The following is a 20185-nucleotide window of genomic DNA, read 5'->3' as shown; positions in this document are numbered from 1 at the left end:
GCTATTTTTAAATATGTTGAAAAGTTTAAAGATGGATGAATTTAAATTTAATCCTTTTTGTAAAAAACCAAACAGCAGTCTACTACCACTGGGACTAAGCACTGAAAAACTAAGTTATAAAACAAGTACATGAAACATGACTACACTTTAAATTCTTTGGATTCTTTATCTTCTAAGCCCCCACTTTTAATACAGAATTAACTTTTCCAACCTAAGCACAGCATCATTATTTAACACTTCATATCTAAAAGCTGTACTTTAGGAACATTTTATGAGTTTTCAGTTATCAAGAAAGCTTCAGAACGAAAAAGTGGGAGTTAAAAGATAAAACAGCTTCAGATAGTACAAAAGATAAGACAGTTTCAGAGAGTACCACAGTATAAATACTGGAACAAATACTGGCTTAGAATTTTATGTTTTTTGACTTTATGTTTCCTCTATTTTCCACAAAAACCTTTTAGCATCTGATAATTTCATCAGCCCTTCTGTTTTTTTTAAATTGCTTTTTAATTTAGCCTAATAATTTTTTTTGGCTGCGTTGGGTCTTCGTTGCTGGGCGCAGGCTTTCTCTAGTTGCAGTGAGCGGGGGCTACTCTTCGTTGTGGTGCACGGGCTTCTCATTGCGGTGGCTCCTCTTGTTGCAGAGCACAGGCTCTAGGCGCATGGGCTTCGATAGTTGTGGTTCATGGGCTCTAGAGCGCAGGCTCAGTAGTTGTGGCACATGGGCTTAGTTGCTCCGCGGCATGTGGGATCTTCCCGGACCAGGGCTCGAACCCGTGTCCCCTGCATTGGCAGGCGGATTCTTAACCACTGAGCCACCAGGGAAGCCCCAGCTCTTCTGTATTCAAACTAGTAACCTTTACTTCCCATCATGTCCCAGATAAATGAGTCCTGAGACTTCCTAAAGGGTGGACCTCAGTTACTGAGTCCCCTTTATAAGGCAAATATTCATTTAAATTTGTTGGAATAGGGTTTTATGCTCTAAACCGAAGTTTCACTAGAGTGCTTAGGATGTTCAAAAACATTCTTTCCAAAGCTCTCTTTGGTCCATTCAGAACAATCAGAATGGAAGTTGCAGAAGAACTGGAGCATCTTTCAGTCATATTTGGTTCTGTCTGTCAGGGGTTCCTCCTCGTAATGGGAAATGATTTGAATGAGGATGGAACAGTTGATAAGGAGGAAGAACAAACCAGCTAACCAGATAAACAGAAAGGTGTTCTTTCCTTGAAACTCAAGAACATAAGCAGGAGCCAGCCATAAGGCCTGCCCTATGAACCATAACATCAGGAGAACCACAGCTCTTCTCCAAGGCATTCTCACTAGTGGCATCACAAGAGGCAGGAGGCAGAGGTACCAAAGAAAGTACTGGGAGGTGCAGACTTTGTTAAATGTCACAAAAACAGACGTATGAAGAAAACAACAAAAGGCAAGGTCTCTGTAATAAGCGAAAGACACGGCTAAAAGCAAGATGAATTGTGGCAGGAATGCAGCAATTCCCAGGGGAAAACTCCACTTGCTCTCTGCGGTCAAATACAGCATGTAGAAGTATGGAGAGAAGTTGTGACGGATATCCCGCCTGGTCAGGTGATAAAGGTAGGTGTGCTCCAAAAACTCCCAACCATATTTGTAGTAAAAACCGAAGCTCAGGGCAAAAAACGTGAGTCCAGCAACGGCTACGAAGAGCAGCACAGCCCGATTACACAGCCTCTTCATGAATTCATACAGACGAGCCTGGGAAGAATACCGGGATTGACGGAGGCCTTCGTCACTGTCGCGTTCCGGAAGCAAGTGGAGTGCTATGGGAAGGATATAGGTCACCGGATACATCTTCAAATGCACTGCGAAACCATAGAATACAGCGGCACACGCGACCAGCCTTTTTTCTATTAGGTACAGGGTCATAAGCACCAGGGAAGAGACGATTGAGTCCGCATTGCCTCGGCTGGACACCGCCATAGGTAGGGGGTTAAGAAGCCAAAAGACACAGTAACCGCAAGCCTGGCGGCGACCCAGCCCCTTAAGAAGCAGTAGCCGGTATACGAGATAGGCGGTGAGGAGATCGAAGCTGACGAAGAGAAACTTTCCAAAGAGTTCATTGAGATAGATGTTGGGAGTGAGGAACCACCCCAGCAGCGGAGTGTAACGGTACGTTGCTCTCAGGTAAGGGGAGCGCCCTTCCGTGACGAAACGCGCGGCGTCGGTGAAGACCTGGTAGTCGATGTCTGTATACCTCACGAGCAGGGTCCGGTCCTGGAAGAGCCCATAGAAAACCAGGGCCACTCGGGCAAGGAAGGCCACACCAAATACCCCGGCGGGGGACACCCACAGGTTCAGGAACCACTCTCCCGAGGGCGTGGTCGGGCTCATGATCTGACTGCACCACAGCAGCTCAGTCCCCAGCTCTAAACTGCCTTGGAAGTTCTAACCCTCGCTGCAGTTCCTTGCTTCAGGTTGCCGGCACTACCCCTACCACCTAGACTGCCAACCGAAACAACTGCGGGACGACAACTTCCGGCAGGAAGGCCCGCCCCCGTCCTGTTTCCGGTCGCACGCAAGGCACTGGGTTCTTAGTGGCCCCAGCGGGAGAATTACCTTCCTTCTGGACAGGCTATCTCGCGTCCTCTCCACCTCCGGCGGGGGCGGGGTTTCCGGTCCGGCGACTTCAGTTTGCCCGGAAGACCGGCGCTGGGAGGTATTTTTACGGAGCCGGGCGAGTGTTACTTGTGGGTGACCCTCTACTTCCCCCGCCTCAACTCCAGTTGATGGAGACTGACCCCTGAAGCGGAACGAGCTTCGAGCTTCATCCCTCAGGCCTGGGCCGGTGACCCGAGAGTGAAAAAAAATAGGAGTGAAGGAAAAATAAACCTGTGATGGTTTCTCATGCTTTACCTCGCCAGCTCGTGGGTAATACCGGGGGGTTTGTGGGCTCCGGGGGGGGGCCGAGCTAGGATGAATTGAAGGGGGCCCAGAGTGTGTGCGATATTTGGGACATACTTGTATTTTGAAATTATTCGTTGTTTATCTAAATTTCAATTTAACTGGGCATCCTGTATTTTATCCCGCAAACCTTGATGGAGGGATGGGAAGGGAGAACAGGAAGCTTCGTAGGGTTCCTAAACTATATCACGCCGTCATGCCTCAGTGTCATTGTACTTGCTCTTCTTTCTGTCAACGTTACCTTCCCCTCCGCAGTCACTACGTAACCCTTCAGGCCTCGGCTCAAGTGTTAACTCCTAAAAGTATATCCTGGCTCTCAGCTCACTTTTTCATCATGCACTGCGATATAGATGCCTTTCCGCTAACTGAGGGTAAACGAACAGAGGCCGAAGGGCTCTAAGCTCTAGAAAATCACTCACACAGAAGCCCCTGCCCTTCTATGTAAATATAGAGTCCTGTCCATTGACTGCCCTCCCATTGCTCCAAAATGCCCTTTTGGAATGACCATCCCTATATTATAGCATTTGTCAGTGATAACTTTTTTGTTTCATTTTCCTAGTTTTCTGTCAGGGCATTTTGAGTTCTTTGAGAACAGAGATTATCTTGTTTTCTGTACCTCAGTATATAACACATTACCAGACACAGGAGGCATTCTGTACAAGTTGAAATAATTTTTGAGGTTCCTCTTACCAGGATACCTCGGGAGTGGCATCTTTGGGGTGCTCCCAACTCCCAGTCCTTTCCTCTTTCAAATATCCTTTATCTATTTCAAGTTCTTCCCCCTTCACCCATCCCACTCCAACCATACTCCCATGAATTTCTCACCAAGGACTCTAACCCATTAGCTCTTTCCCTTCTGTGGGCACTTATTGAACTTACAGTCTGCAAATCAGAATTTCATAATTTATTTTAGATTGTATTCATAACCCTTTCAATGAGATTGTAGGGTTTTTGAGGTTAGGGGTTATATCTTATCCTTAATTTTTAAAAATTACTCATAATTTATTGCAGCCTTAGGCACATGGTACATGTTCAGTAACTACTGACTTACTTGATTTTACAGATTGATCCTGCTTCCTAGGGGACGTCTTCTAAACTAGCATCTACTAGAGTAGATGACTCCATCCAGTCTGAACATGCAGCTCCCAGGACTACCCTCCATTCATCCATCATACAGTTTACATTCATCCTTTGTATGAACCAAGTTAATCTCACACATTCCATATTCATATTCTGATATCTCTTTGTCTTTATCTGTACCTTGGTATAAGTATATGCCTTATGTTGATAATTACTTTTAACCATTTTTTTTGCAGTACAGTAGCCATATATACAGTGGCAGCACATCATCATTCAAATAATGATGATGATGATTTCTTTTTTTTAAATGCTATTCTCACATTTAGAAATCAAATCTTAAAGATTCATGAAAACTATAGTTTTTTTTTTTTAACTTACTTATTTTATTTATTTATTTATGGCTGTGTTGGGTCTTTGTTGCGCACAGGCTTTCTCTAGTTGTGGCGAGCGGGGGCTACTCTTCATTGTGGTGCGCGGGCTTCTCACTGCGGTGGCTCCTCTTGTTGCAGAGCAGGGGCTCTAGGCACGAGGGCTTCAGTAGTTGTGGCTCGCGGGCTCTAGAGCGCAGGCTCAGTAGTTGTGGCGCACGGGCTTAGTTGCTCCATGGCATGTGGGATCTTCCTGGACCAGGGCTCGAACGCAGGTCCCCTGCGTTAGCAGGCGGATTCTTAACCACTGCGCCACCAGGGAAGTCCATGATGATGATTTCTAATAGCCAGCTTTGTTGAGAACTTATTTGCAGTGTGTCAGTCACTGTGCTAAATACTTAACCATGTAAGGTAGATACTCCCACCTTCACAAATGAAATCAAGGCTTATGGAGATTAAGTAATTTTCCGAAGTCACATAGTCAACTAGTGGCAGAGCTGGAACTCAAAAGCAGGTCTCTCTGGCCCAGAGTATTCTTAACTACTATATGGCTAACCTGCAAATAAAATGTTGATGATGAATCTAATTTCCCTCTCTGCCTCCTCTCATTGATCTCTTGTTTGAATCTTTCTGATATTTTCTGTCACTGTGATTCTATATATTTATTCTTTTCTTCTGCCAGTGATAGATAAGTGAGGGTTAGTCCCAGAAGGTAGAGAATATGGGAGGTAGATGTCAGAGGATTAATTAAGTGAGGGTTCCTCTGGTTGGGTTGGTTTAGGTAGTATGACAGAAAGGCCTCAGCTAATTTGTCCCTATAGAGCCTACCTAGTAAATTGGTGAGAGGCACCAAATTTGGGCAAATAAGGAAACAGTAAGCAACTAATCAAAAGAAACGAGCTTGGATCAAAATGAGATGTAGATAGTGTTTGTGGGACTGAAGAGGGGACGGGAGTCCAGTAAAATTAACTGGACGTGGTGTGCCAACTACTGTTACTATTTCTAGGCGAGACAGAAGTATCACGGGGTCTAAGGACGCCATATTGAGCTTTTTGCATTGGGTGTAGGGGTTCTGTTTTCTCACTTCTCCCTGAAAGGGCTGCATTTTTTCAAATGCTCAACTGCTCATTACCTCTTGAATTATTACTTACAGCCCTTCCTCATTCTCCCTTTCACTGTCTGTCTCTAGGTTTCCATTCTTTTAGAGCCCGTGGCTAGGGAAGGCACACACATGCATACCTCATCCCTAGCATCCTTAGCCAGGACCTTGGCCTTGGTCACTATGCCGTATATGCTGTCATTACCTTTTTAGATCCATTCGCCATCTCTTCTGCCCTGTTCTGTGCATCATCACGCAGTCTCCCTTGCCCTCTGGCTTCTCATTAGAACAAGCCAGTGGCAGGCACTAGCAGATCTTCGGCAGTGGCTGAGTTCCTCTACCTAAGGCCAAGGCTCCTGCTAAAGCTGTAGCCCTCTCGCTTCAGAAACTCTCACCAGGTTTCAATGATGGTCCCTTCAGCTTTAATACCGGTAAAGGCTTCCTACCGTTGCAAGTCCCTGGGTGCTTCACAAGCCCTTGTTGGTTTATTGACCCTGCCCACACCTTTGTAAATACTCCCTTCATTAAGTCCTGTCCAGTTAGCCCTTTGAGTGTACCATCTGCTTCCTGCTGGCACTGTAATTCAATCACCTTCTTTTTTCTTTTTCTAGATCTTGCTTATATTTCCTGCTTTGTAATTTCTTTTGAATCTATCCCTAATTCTTTTTGGGCTCAGCATCCTGCACCTTAGTCCAGACTTCAACAACTCAATTTGATAACAGTATTGACACCTGTACTCAACTAGGATCTGTGGCAATTACCTTTCCCCTAAGGTTTTGCAAGTCTCTTAACTGGTTTAGTGTCTCATGTCTCTCAGTTCTACTGCCAGATTGTTACTCATAAACAGTACTATAATTAGATGCTTTCCTTTCTCAAACATCTTCAATAGCTCCCAAGCCTGTGGAAAAAAATAATAATTTAGACTGACATTTAATCCCTCCATGACCCTGCCTTTTCAACCTGTTCACCTAGAAAGCCCTCTGTTCTAGGTTTTTTCAATTTAATTTTTATTTTATATTGGGGTATAGTTGATTTACAATGTTGTGTTAGTTTCAGATGTACAGCAAAGTAGTTCAGTTATACATATACGTGGATCCATTCTTTTTCAGATTCTTGTCCCATATAGGTTATTACAGAACATTGAGAGAGTTCCCTGTGCTATACAGTAGGTCCTTGTTGATTATATTCTAATATAATGGTTAGATGGTTAATCTCTTAAATATGCCTTTTGCTTTCTTACTGTGGTACTTTTGCCTGTGCTGTCCCACCTACAAAGAATCCTATTTCTCATCACTTATTTGTATACTATTTGTCTCTCAATGCTAGGCTCAAACCTGAACTCTCTGGACTCTTCCTAAATCTTAACTAGTGGAAATGATCTCTCCCCAAAAACGTTGGTGTTTATTGTCTGTTCTATTTTTTTAAACAGTTAATTTTGTCATGCCTTCTGAAATATGTTGTCTAAATCTTTTACGGTTATTTAACCAATATACCACCTCCACTGCATACTAGCTGTGTGAACTGTAGGCAAATTCCTTCCCTCCCTGTTTTCTTCCTTTCCTTCCTTCTACATTTATTGAGCATCATACATGCAGGTGCTGTGCTAAGTGCCCAGCTATACTGGTGACCCAACACTGACAGGAATCCCAGTTACAGTTACATGGCACTTAAACTCTAGTGAGTGAGGCAGACATTAGTCAAATAAATTCGCAAGTAATATAAACTTGCATCTGTGACAAGTGTAATAAAAGAGGGGTACATGATGCAATCACAGCTTTTAACAGGGTTTGGTCTAAGATGGGCATACTGAGAGTTAACTTGGGAGTTGGCAGGCAGTACAGAGAGTTCCCCAGAAGGAATAGCAGGTATAAAGCCAAAAAAAACCTGTACGTACCTTGCTGGCATGTGTCATGTCTTCTGTTTCTTTGTCACTTGAATGGTACATTTCATGTAATAGGAACTCAGTTGATTTTTCTTGAATCCTGTGTCAAATGTGTTCTAACCAGACCTCTTAGATTGATACCATCCCTTGCCTAGTGCCTATCCCTGGGGAATGTTTTCCACAGAGATCTCACTGTTTAGAACATGTTGTTAATGGCATATCTGGCCCTAATGTATGCTACTTGTTATTTTATCTTATTTTCTTCACAAGTTGGCAAGTTTCTTCATATGTTATGGGACTGTATATTTCACATATCTTATATATCTCTCATGTCTTATGACTCATCCCTAAAAAACAGTGTTTCCCAAATGTTGTAGATAAGTATTTACTGATGACGGTAAGAGACACAATTTTCTCCCTCTGTGCTTCCATTTCTGGGGAACAAGAGTCAGTGACCATAGGGGTCTGTTACTTCAATTCAGGGCTGGATATTGATAGCCAGGCCTTATTCAGGCTATTGATAGATAAGAATAGAAGAGAAACCCACTTCTTTGAGAACTGGGCCAGGAAATGCCCAGTGATTAAATGAATAGGCATATAGAGCCTTGAGGATATATAAGGAACGACCTGCACTGTAGTGTGGCAGGGAAGTTGGGTGCATGATCGCTGGCTGAAAGGGACAGTGCCTGGGTTCCAAAGCAACTTGACTTTCCTGGATTAACCTGAGCCAATTTTCAGATGTCTAGGTCTTAACTTTTTTTGTAATCCTTTAAAAACTGAGTTTAAAAGGTATTTGCTACAGGACTCTGAAGTTAATGAGGGGAGGTGTGGGAAGGGAGTTGGGGGAATGCATGATAGCACCAAAGGGGAAAGGCCTGGCTGTGTGGTCAGAAGCTCTTCCAGCACAGCTCAGTTCCACCCTCCTTTCCCAAAGGTAGGTCAGTGAGTTCAGGCCTTCGTAACAGGATTAGTTTTGTTTTATTTTGCTTTTAACTTTTTTTTAATTTTTTTTTTCTTTGGCTGTGTTGGATCTTCGTTGCTGCGCGAGGGCCTTCTCTAGTTGCGGCAAGCGCGGGCTTCTCATTGCGGTGGCTTCTCTTGTTGCGGAGCACGGGCTCTAGGCACGCGGGCTTCAGTAGTTTTGGCACATGGGCTCAGTAGTTGTGGGTCACGGGCTCTAGAGAGCAGGCTCAGTAGTTGTGGTGCACGGGTTTAGCTGCTCCTTGGCATGTGGGATCTTCCTAGACCAGGGATCGAACCCGTGTCCCCCGCATTCGCAGGCGGATTCTCAACCACTGCGCTACCAGGGAAGTCCCCAGGATTAGTTTTGATTTCTAAAAGAAGCTAGAGTGAAGAACAGAGATTCAGCCATTTTATTTAGTAACTTGTTCTGAACAGACAAGAATAAAATAAACCAAAATAACTCACATGTCTTTTTTCCTAGGTACATTTGACCTGGTTTAGTCTTTAATGCAATGAATGGAAAAACCATCCCTAGATATTTCTGCTTCAGTAGAGTTGGCCATTACTGAGCCAGAGCCCAGGCTAACTTTACAGCAAAGGTAGTGTGTTATTTTACAAATAAGCTAGGTTAACTAGCAAGGGTAAAGGACCAGGGTAGCAGCCTTGGGAGGGGGCAGTGTCCCTGGCTTGTAGCAATAGTATAACTGGCTTCCTTTCTCTTCTCAGGCCTCAGAGAGAAATCCCTGGATGGTCTTCTTAGCTGACAGGTTGGGGTAGGGGGTTGGGCAGGTAATGAGGTGAAGCACAGAGTAGGGATTTCAGAAGCCTCTCCCCATCCCCTAGGGCAGCTGGTACCCGCACTCCTCGTTTTCATACAGAGATACAAAGCTAAAGCGCCACGCCCTCCCCCATGCTCAGATGCCAGGATTGGGACTCTTCTAGCATAGAGGGCATTCTCTTTGGGCTGCTTGCAACCATACAGAAAGCTGATCCTCTGCCTTGGGAGTATCTTGGGCCCAACAGCTCTTTAGTCCTGGCATTTAGATTCTAGAGTTGAGGCTTCCCTTTAGTGCCTCCCGCACACTGAAGTGTTCAGCTTCTTAGCTGAATAGCCATCACCTCCCGGGGCTGGAGCTGCAGTTGCCCCACCCCTGTGGAAGAAGGGGAAATACAGTGTACCTTAAGAGAGGGAAACAGGATTTTTTTTTTTTAAGTGCTACAGTCACAGGACACTGCTGGGGATGGGAGCGCACAGCCCAAGTAGTAGATTCTCCTCGATTTCCTCAGATGGAGTGTCTCCCTCCTCATGTTCCTCTTATCTCCCCTCTTCCTGGTCCTGTTAGCAGCACAGGGTTTGTCAGAAACCTCATTGGAAGCCTCTTTATTTCTGAAGAGCAGCTTCCACCCCTCCCTTTCCTGTCATCAAACCTGAAAGCCTTAGTCAGGTATCTCACTTCCATGTTGAAACCAGGATCACTGGCTGTAAGTCTGGGAATCTGGGGAGTCCTACCCCCAAACCAGAGCAAGATATCTGCCCCCATGCTAAGCTCTCTGAATACTTTCTTTCTGTACATTCAGTATATTTGGTCCTATATACATCTATATACATCTCTCTACATACATATATATATATATATATATTATCTGTTTCTCTTTCTTAGATAAACCTTTCATTTATATATCATAGCTTAATTCCCTGAGCCTCCACCTACCTCTTACCTGCTAGCCCAAGTAACACTCAAGGGTTTCATTGATTTCACCAGATCCCGCAGCACCACCCTTCCTCATCTTCATACCCTGAGTATCCCCCATCAGTTGTGTTGCCCGTCCTCTGAAATCTCCTCCCTTAAGATCTGTGCCCAGTGCTCTCCTGAATTCCAAGTCCATGGTTGGTGTGGTCAGGGATCCCATTTCTCATCAGACCTGGCTGCTTCTACAGCCTGCCTGATAGCCTGAAAGATGATTTCAGCTCAGAGGAGAGGGGGGCTGTAGTCTAAAGGACCACTTAGGGTTGAGGGAGGGGGGCATTGCTCTCTGATGGGGCTCATGGGAGAATAAGCCAGGTTGTATTAAGAGGAGAGTATGATTTAAAGTGCAATTTAAAGGAAAGTGTGGAATCATGCAGGAGAATCAAAAAGGTTAAGTCAGAAAGTGTTCTCATTTTGTTATCCAAGAATCTGAGGATTCTGGAGGCTTGGAATAGACAGCAGGGGAATGGGAAGAGAGTGTTTCCCTCAGGAGGGAAGCAGCTCTGTGCAGAAGAAACTTGATGGAGGATAACTGGCTAATGGATAAGAAGACACACACACACACACACACACACACACACACACACACACACACACAACACACACACACACACACACACACACACACACACACACACACACACACACGTTGAAAGAAATCAAGTGAGTCTAACATTTGAATAAAGTTGAGAGCCCAGAAGCTGGCTCTTTGCCTTCTGTTCTCTGTCTCAGATTTTCAAGTTGTTCCGGTTCTTGTTTTCTTGAGAGCTAGAGAGCTAGGTAGTAATGGTGGGGTTAACAGTAAGTAGGGAATGAAGGGTCTTCATCTTCAAGATATAGTTAGTTGAGTTCAAGGAGAGATCAATATAAGAGGATCTTGTGCAATTGTATAAATAGTGACCATGGGTCCAGCCTCCAAATTTCGTGGGTTTCTCTGTGAGGCTCTGCACACAGATGCAGGTACTCATTCTGGATAAATGTGTAGCTTATGACAACTGGCTGGTCCACCTTAAATAAACTGCCACTTGATTCATACAGGGACTCTGTGCCAAACCATTTGGGGTGGAGGAGAGTGTCCCTTGGTACCTAAATGAGAACAGGAAGCACTCTTGGGATTTGGAGCTTTAGAGAAAGTTCTGGTGCCCATACACCCTTCCTGACCCCATACCACAGTCCCCATCAGGGAACAAGGAGTGGCCTGAGTCTGATCTCGTAAAGTATGCCTTTTAACTTGCCTGAAACTGGCTTCATAGCAGAGGAGAGGAGAGATGAGACTGATATTCATTTTATACTGTCTCAGGAATGGCTGAGGGAGACCATGGTTATTTGATCAGGAGGTATAATTTCCTTCCCTCCCAGCACTGCCTAACAAAATAGCTGGCACTTTTCAGAAGGGCACTGGGAGGGGTAACAGGGTGAATAGTGTCTGCCAGCCACAGAGTCCTGCCTCTGCCCAAACCTTAACAAAGCACTGCCAATTCCCAGAAGCTCTATACAGCAGTCTGGAAATCGGAGAATGTACTCATCCCATTTGGTTGGTTTAACTTTCCTGGGGACTCTGTGCCCTGTGTGTCTAGTTTTAGTGGTAAGAGAGGAAGGCCCTTGCATTTCCTCCCCCTTCCCCCGAAGTTGGGTTTAGGTGAGAGTGGACTGGGCAGGAAAGAATCAGAGAAGCCAGGGACAGTGTAATCTGGAACACCATTTCCAGACCTTTCTGTGGGGCCTGGGCGTTGGACTTTTTCCAGGGGAACATATTGGGGAAGGTCATTACTTTCATGGGACACAGGGAAACAGATCCCCCCAGGGCTGCCTGGAGGCCAGGTTCAAGGTTTTAGACAATAGCTCTGCATTAGTCACCCCACAATGAAGAGTTCAGTATTCAGGTCAGGAGCAGGTGTGGTGGCTGTGCCTGTGTGCTTTATATCTCCCGGGTCAACTTCAGTTCTCTGGGAGCAGAGGCATCTATGTGGGAACTGAGTATCCTAAGAAAGTGTCCACTTGAGAAACTAGAAAGAGGAGAACAATGGGGACCAAGGTCCCAGGTTATAGTCAGGAGTTGCCAACAGAAATTAACTACACCATGAAAAACCCTGGCTTCTTTCAACAGGTTTTGGTAGAGACTTCAGAATAAAATGATTCTGGACTCCTATATTTCTGAGGTTACAAACCCCAAAGGGACCATCAGAGAGAGAGTCTTGCCTTAGGGAACTTGCTAAGTGGAAAGATAGGGAGGGGACTCCAGCCTCAAAGCACCAAACTTTCTGGTGATGGTGGTGAGAGGTGGCGGGGTGGGGGGAGCCTATCCATCCAACTGCATGGTCCTCCTAATGTGAGTCTCCAGGCATGGCTGAGGCCTTCTAAGCCACTTCAGCCTAATCTTCCCTCTCCTGCCCCCATCCTGGCTTAAGGGACGTGTGCATCTTGGGGTGGAAGTGAGGTGAGGTGAAGGGAACAACGGGAGGAAGTCCAGTTGGCCTAGACTACTACAGGCCAGCTGGGTTAAAGAAGAGGGAGTGGAGAAGGGTGCTTCTGGGGCTGTCCAGTAAGCCTGGGTAATATCCCTCACCCAGGATTCCAAAAGAGGAAAAGAGACCAGAAGTACGGGGAGGTGGGGAGCCAAGCCATCAGACATTGCTGATGCGCACACTAATGGCACTGCCCTCCTTCTCATCCTGCTCCCTTAATGACTCCTCCAACTTGAGCTTTTCAGGGTCTCTGTAGCGTACACTGGTGTCACGGAGGCCACTCGGAGAGGCTACTTTCACAACTTGGTCAAAAAGGCTAAAGTCTGCTATGTATTTGCCACTGGCTGACAGCGAGATGGCGGGTGTGAACTCGTAGCCCCAAAGGATCTCCTCCGGCAGATAGGAAGTGCGCACCTGGCAGGTGGCGCTGGTGGATTCCACTGTCCCACTTAGGATCAGCACCAGCTCGAAGTCACCCTCCCCACTGCGGAGGGGCAGGTCTTTCAAGGGACTGGTCTCATCCACCACATGGTAGAAGGTAAGGGGCAGGATGAGGAAGGGGCTGTCAGAAGCCGTGTCCACTTGGAAAGTCACATTGACCTGGTTGAGCCGGATGTTCTCACCCTCCTTTGTCTGGTGGGTCTGAAGCAGTTTGCCTGTCACCTGGCAGCCAATGAGGAGGCTCTTACGCATGTTGGCGACTCGGATCATAAGACAGGGCTTTCCATTGTGTGCAGCTACAACCGCATGCTGGCTGAAACGGATGGTCTCCGCCCGCTTCTTGGGCCGGGCAATCTTTGCCAGGAAGGTACCCGTGATGAAGATTTCCAGGATGGTGGTGAGCACCAGCTGGGCAATAAGAAGCACGATGGCCAGTGGGCACTCCTCACTGATGTAGCGGAAGCCATAGCCAATGGTGGTCTGGGACTCAAGGGAGAAGAGGAAGGCCCCGGTGAGCGTGTGCACCTGTACCACACAGGGGGTATGGTTGGCTGGGGGTCCCAGCTCCAGCAGGTCCCCGTGGGCTACAGCTACCAGATACCACACCACACCAAAGAGGAACCAGGTGCCTGCAAAGGTTGCAGAGAAAAGCAGAAGCTTGTAGCGCCACTGCATGTCAATGAAGGTTGTCCACAGGTCCTTGAGGTAGAGGAAGCGCTTGTCAGCAATGTGCTCCATTCTCACATTGCTGCGGCCGTCTTTTGTCAGGACTCTCCTCCGTCGTATCCCTGGGCCCATTAGGGGCCGGCTTTCTGTCTGAGTGGTTTGGCTGTAATACACCTTGGCAACCGACGTCATCTGCAGAGAGCAAGACAGCATAATGAGCGGTATTGCAAAAATCCAGCAACTCCCAGCCACCATCCAATGGGAAGGAAGAAGAAACATTCATTTTAGTGCCACTGATTTGTCCTCTTATTAGCAAATGTTTACTGAGCACTTGCTATATGCCAGGCACTGTAGTGCAAGATGCTGGAAGGTCAAAGATGAATCTGACGGCATCCTTGCTCGCCAAGAACTCACAGCATAGTGAGAAAGATTCATGTTCAGTAAGCAAACAATTGCAGTACAGTCTGACATTTGTAATTCTTAGGAGAAGCAGAGAAGAAAGAGTAATAAGCTCACAGTTCCTTGAAGGTGGGAGTGAGACTAAAGAGGGCTCTACTGGTCTCCATTCACCACAAAACCAGTTCCGTGAAGATCTCTAATTCTGAAATAGGATCCCTCCCCACCCTCAAGAATGGCAGCAGCAAGAAAGACTATCCTGTTGAACTCCTTCCAAGCCAGTCCCCCTTAACACACACATGCCCTTAATTTCTCCATTCTCTCCCCTACCTCCACGTCAGTACTCACTGGTGATACAAAGATACTCGCCTGGCTCAGAAGATAGCAGAAACTACCCATTCTTCTACCCCTTAAGATGTTCTCTAAGCACCCTGCCCATTTTGCTATTAGTATTATCATTGTCATTATCATTATTATTGTCATCATCTATTTGCATCTTCTGGGGAAATTAGGTCCGGGTTAGGATCTGGGGTGGTGTTGGGAAGAGCACAGACAGAACTGAGCAAAAATAAACAAGTGATGGTGGGGGCTTCCCTGGTGGCGCAGTGGTTAAGAATCTGCCAATGCAGGGGACACAGTTCGAGCCCTGGTCCGGGAAGATCCCACGTGCCGCAGAGCAACTAAGCCCATGTGCCACAACTACTGAGCCTGCGCTCTGGAGCCCGCGAGCCACAACTACTGAAGCCCGCGCGCCTAGAGCCCGTGCTCAGCAACAAGAGAAGCCACTGCAATGAGAAGCCCGCGCACCACAGTGAAGAGTAGTCCCTGCTCTCCGCAACTAGAGAAAGCCCGTGCGCAGCAATGAAGACCCAATGCAGCCAAAAATAAATTAATTAATTTATTAAATAAATAAACAAGCGATGGTGGAGGAAAAACATCAAACTGAAGCCTCCTGGCAGCACAGGAACATTTTCCCAAGGACTGGGAGAAATGCCAGGCTGTAGGTGGCAAAATTGTCTTGACTAAGTAGAAGAGGTAGGAGTGTATGTTAGTTTGTGGCTATGTCTGCACAAGTTCAAATTCAGGATTGCTATTTACTCTGATAGTAGAAAGTGGGACAAGGCTCTGAAATAGGAGACAACTCACTTAATACAAAGTGCCTGGCACCCCTGCCCAAGGAATAACTTGTACTTTTCCATCAGAGAAAGAATTGCAATCACTTGAGCCCTTGGACTCTGGATCTGATGGCCAGACCTTCTGGGAAGGAGCAGGTGACCTCTGGGGAATTTTAGTTCTTCTTGGAGAACACAGAGTGGCTCATCACGTTCTCCATTCTAAGAAGTCTATACCACTGCATTTTATCACTCTCCTTCACCCTGCCCTTATTCTGTATTCCCATGGGAAACTCTAAATTATTTGGGTCCCTGGGAAACTCTAAATTATTTGGGTCCATTCATATATCCACCCAAGCAGACACTAAAGTGGAAATCACCAACAGACGAGAATCCCAGAATATTCAGAGGCAACCTGGAGCCCATTTTACACCACCCACTTGGAACTTCCATACACATGAGACTTCTTGGCCAGAACTGGATGCCATCCACTTCCCAATATCATTGGCTACTCTGAGCAAGAGGGAGGCTTTGTAATTCTGAAGTTTGAAGAATTCTTATTTAGAGCCCAAGTGAAGCCCCATTCAGTACTCAATAGTAGTAATATTAATAAAAGAAACAACCACCACAAAGCTTGCATCTATGTACCATTCAAAGTTTACACATTAGCATGCCTTCTCCTTTGACCCTCAAACTCGCGAAAAGATGTGAAACCTCTGCAGGAGATTTTGAGGAACAGGGGAATCTAAAACAGATTCTAGAGAACAAAGGAAGTGCTGGAAAGTTGTGGATAAGTGAGCATAATTTTAATTTTCAAAAAGAAAAATGAAGTACATTTCACAAACTACAGACAAACAGATAAGGTATCAACCACAGGCAAGATTCTAGAATGGAACATTAAGATAGTGAATTCTTGGGCAGAGTGGGGGAAAGGTAGTTATCAGTAGGACCTAGCCTGGGGTTACTAAGAACAAGTAACATCACATCACGCTAACTTAATTTCCTTCTATGACAAGGTTACTAAATTGGCAGATCAGAGAAATGCAACAGAGAAAGTGCATCTAAGCAAGATTTTGACAAGATCTCAAGTTAGGTCCTTGGGGATACGACAGAGAAAAATGAACAGAATGCTTCTCTAATTAGGTGACTTAAAAAATCAGGGCTTCCCTGGTGGCGCAGTGGTTGAAAGTCCGCCTGCCGATGCAGGGGACACGGGTTCGTGACCCGGTCCGGGAGGATCCCACATTCCGTGGAGCGGCTGGGCCCGTGAGCCATGGCCGCTGAGCCTGCGCGTCCGGAGCCGTGCTCCACAACGGGAGAGGTCTCAACGGTGAGAGGCCCGCGTACCGCAAAAAAAATAAATAAATAAAAATTAAAAATCACTGTTACTGGTGAGTGGATCATGATAGCCTGGAATCAGTTTTCTAGCTATGTACCACAGAGCATTATCTTTGGCCTTGCCCTAGTCGATGGTCTTAACACTAATTTTATTCAAAAATATGGAACACATGGCCATCAGTTATGCAGATGACACAGAGCCGGGACGGACTGCAAATGAAAGGTCTGAGGCAGAATTAGGATCCAAAAGGAGCCAGAGGAGTGGGCCAAATCGAGCAAAAAGGATAAATGTTTGATTACATTTGGGTCCAAAAATTACCTGAGCAAGTTCTGCATTGGAAAGATGTGATCTCGTAAGCAGAACCATGAAAATGAAATTAGGCATTTTAACAGAAAGTAATGCAGTGTGAGTTATCTACATGTTTTGGTTGCCAAAAAAAGCAATGCAATCTTAAGCTGCTTTAGTTGAATTAAAGTATCTAGAATAAAATAAGGATTCAGTTGATTCTGCTCTGTTGATCCCACATCTGCAGTATTGAGTCTCAAGGAGCAATCAGGACATGAAAGGATTCAGAACCAAATCATATGAGACGTGTTTGAAGGAAACGGGGAACATTACTTGGGAGGAGAGACGATCTGAGGGATATGAAGGCTATATGAGAATATTTGGTTTGAAGGGCTGCCATGTGAACAAAGGTTTGGATTTGTTCTTTGAGCTCCAAGGGGAACAACCAGGACCAGTGAGCTCAAACCACTGAGAAAAAGATTCCAGACTGATATGAAGAACATTGTAACAAATGTAGAAAGAGCATCTCAAAAGGTAGAGAGTACCCTTCCCCCAGTGGTGTTCAAGGACAGGTTGGATGAGCGCGTTGCAGAGATTCTAGAGAGGAGATTAAAGTTTTGGGTGGGAAGGTTAAAGATTGTTTTTAAGTTTCCAACTACATTCATAGAGGGTCAAGATGCCTGCCTCCTCCCCATCTCTACCCCGCCCCTTCTACCATGACATCCAGAGATCCCACATCAAAGCCCTAGCTTTGTTTGTGCCGAAGAGAGACTCTGTATATCTGGGGAAATGGAAGCTCTTGGGGCCCAAGGAAAGTCTTGCTTATCGTTCCCAAGATAACAGTCTATGATTATATATCATTTTACAGTTTATGAAACATGTAATTTGACCCCCACACCATGAGGTAAGTAGGAAAGGCATCATTAGAAACTAAGGTTCAGAGAGATTTGCTCCAAGTAGTTTTGGAACCAGAACCCAGGTCTTCTGGCTTCTGATCCAGAACTTTTAAATTGTAGCAACTGCTTCTGTGCATCCCAGGTTCATTCTCACAGTCTCTTGTTTTCAGGAGGTGCCTCTGTGGTCCCCTGTATAGAGGATCACAGCTGAGACAGAGAAGACAGAGCCCGGAGCTTCCAGAGCCCAGCGTTAAGGCTACAGATTCGGGGCACTGGAGATTTTGGTACTGGCTAGACCTCTTTGTTGTGATTGCCACCTCCAGCTGTGTGCCTGCTGTTGCCAGCCTTTGTATCTGCCTCCTCCGGCTATTATCTGCTGCACCTCCCAGAGCCAGGCAGCTTTGTTCTCCCCGGTAGTGAGAGTCAGCAGCAGATAAACAATCAGCCACACTCCACACCCCGCCCCCCCCCCCCCCCCGGGCCCCTGGGAAGGGAGCAGGCCCGAGTTCTGGAAATGGTTTGTTGCTGCCCCACCTGAAACACACAAACTCTCTCCTCTAGAGGGTGCTGTTTCCCCCAAAACAGTCCCAGCCAGACACCAGGGACAGTAGCTGAAGAATTCTGAAAACAAAAGCAGCCTCTGAGTGGTCAGAAGAGAAACAGACACAACCACCTTCTTTCTCCTCTAAAAATTAAACTAACGAGTCCCTAAAACAAAGGCCAGTCACACCTACAGTGATGTCCAGCAGGTTCCCTCAGCAAATACCTCTCCCTCCTTCTGCTTCCTGCCTGCAGACTGACCTAGAGCTTTCTTTACCTGAGTCATTTGTTCTCCAGAATGAATGGATTTATCAGAGCCCTTCTTGAGGACAGGACTGCTCTGCAGTACAGACACTCCTCTTGTGAGTAAAACTGATCCCCGGCTCCCCACTGCTCTGAGCATGGCACTCAAGGCCCTTCATGATTTGGTCTCTGCCTCCTTCTTGGCTTTGGTCTTGCCACTCTTCCACACGTATCGTAGACTCCAGCTCCACAAAGCACCTCGCTGTTCATCCCTTCTACCTTTGGACCCGCTTTTGCACTGGACCCGCTCCGTGCCCACCTGATGACCTCCAGCTTATCTTTAGAAACTCACTCAAGTGTTAGTTGCCCCTTTGGAAGCCTCCCTGACCCTCGAAGAAATAGCTCATCTCCTCTACCTCCCCGCCCCCAGCATGGGTTTACTAAGCATGGTTTGTACACATTCCTATTTTCAAACATCGTCGTGCTTTGCAATGGTTTGTTTACCACTGTTTGCCATCTGTGAGTTCTCAATTTAAGCCCACAGACTGTGAACGTCACCTGTTTCCCCAGTACCAAGTGCAGTTTGTTAAGAAAGTCTGAGTAAAGGGATGACTGGAAGCCTGATTTAGAGAGACAGAGGCCTGAGTCAGAGCTGCAGCCTTGGTCTGCCTCACGGACTCTGCTCATGTGCAAATGTTTGCGATTTCTTTTTTCTAAAGGTGGGAGAGAGCAAGCCCCAAGGCACTGGTCCCAGCTCCCTCTGGGTTCGCTGTCCCCTTTGCTGGAAGATGAAGGAGGAAAACAAGCCTTGCTTGGGGATAGCTGTGGGCATAGGGGCAGACTCTGTCAAATTGAGTGACCAGAAAGGATGCTTCAGCCCCTCCGCGGGGCAGTGGTGGAGGGGGCAGGTTAGAGATGTGTACCTTCTCCTGAAACCTGCCAGGCTGGGGTAGGGAGGGGTGGTGGGCAGGGAAGCAGCCCTGAGCAAAGAGCTTTATCTGTTCTCTCTGTGGCAAGAGCAACCTGAATGAAGAAGCTTTGGGGCACGAATCCTAAATGCATCCACCTCCACGTGTGAATGAACCCTTTCTTCTCTACCCCTGCCTCTCTTTGGTTTCCTAAATAGTTGACAGTGCCATCATCCTTTGAAAATCTAGGGATTATCTCAAACTCCCCTCCTTCCTCATCTCATCTCAATATTCACTGGATGCCACGAGCTGTGGGTTTGTTACTTGTGTCTCTTCCCCTTCATTTCACTGTCTTCCTTTAGGCCCTTCACACCTTTTTGCTGAATCATCAGCCTCCTACACATCTCCTGTCTCTATTCTTTCTCTCCCCAAATCCTTCCTATGCTACTACTGGATCACTCTTCCCGAGTTACACCTCTGATCACAAATCAGTGCACACGTATCCACCACTTCACAAAGCACTTTCACATTTTATTCTCATGGAATTCCTATAAGGTATTACGATGACAGTCCTTAGTTTATGAATGAAGAAACTGAAGCTCCGAGAGACGATGTGACTTGGTAAATCGAGATCTTCGGCCTCCCAAACCTCTCTGCCTCCAAACTCCACTTGTCATTATACTGTGACTATCTCCAAAATCCTTCCCCAACTCAATCCCTTCTACCTTTGGGTTTAGGTTTGACAGATAATGTGTCCACTAGCTATCAAAGAGAAGCCAAACTCAGTCTGACACAGTTGCATGGTCTGCTTCTACAC

At 46.3% G+C, this 20185-nt stretch overlaps 2 protein-coding genes across 3 annotated transcripts in view; both read right to left on the bottom strand.

Moving 5' to 3' along the window:
• Positions 1-209: 209 nt before the first annotated feature.
• PIGM (phosphatidylinositol glycan anchor biosynthesis class M) lies at positions 210-2494 on the bottom strand. Its single transcript, XM_060142260.1, has one exon. It carries the CDS (start codon positions 2365-2367, stop codon positions 1096-1098), a length of 1272 nt encoding a protein of 423 aa, XP_059998243.1. The 5' UTR covers positions 2368-2494; the 3' UTR covers positions 210-1095.
• Positions 2495-12701: 10207 nt separating this feature from the next.
• The window catches only part of KCNJ10 (potassium inwardly rectifying channel subfamily J member 10), a 28629-nt gene continuing 21145 nt past the window's right edge, over positions 12702-20185 (bottom strand). For both annotated transcript variants that reach the window (XM_060142262.1, XM_060142261.1), the window contains exon 2: positions 12702-13841. In XM_060142262.1, coding sequence (XP_059998245.1) covers positions 12702-13841 — 1140 coding nt within the window. The remainder of the gene's footprint in view (positions 13842-20185) is intronic.

The sequence above is a fragment of the Lagenorhynchus albirostris genome, chromosome 2 (assembly GCF_949774975.1).
Source record: "Lagenorhynchus albirostris chromosome 2, mLagAlb1.1, whole genome shotgun sequence".
Taxonomy (NCBI): Eukaryota; Metazoa; Chordata; class Mammalia; order Artiodactyla; family Delphinidae; genus Lagenorhynchus; species Lagenorhynchus albirostris.
This window is presented reverse-complemented; position numbering and strand designations above follow the sequence as displayed.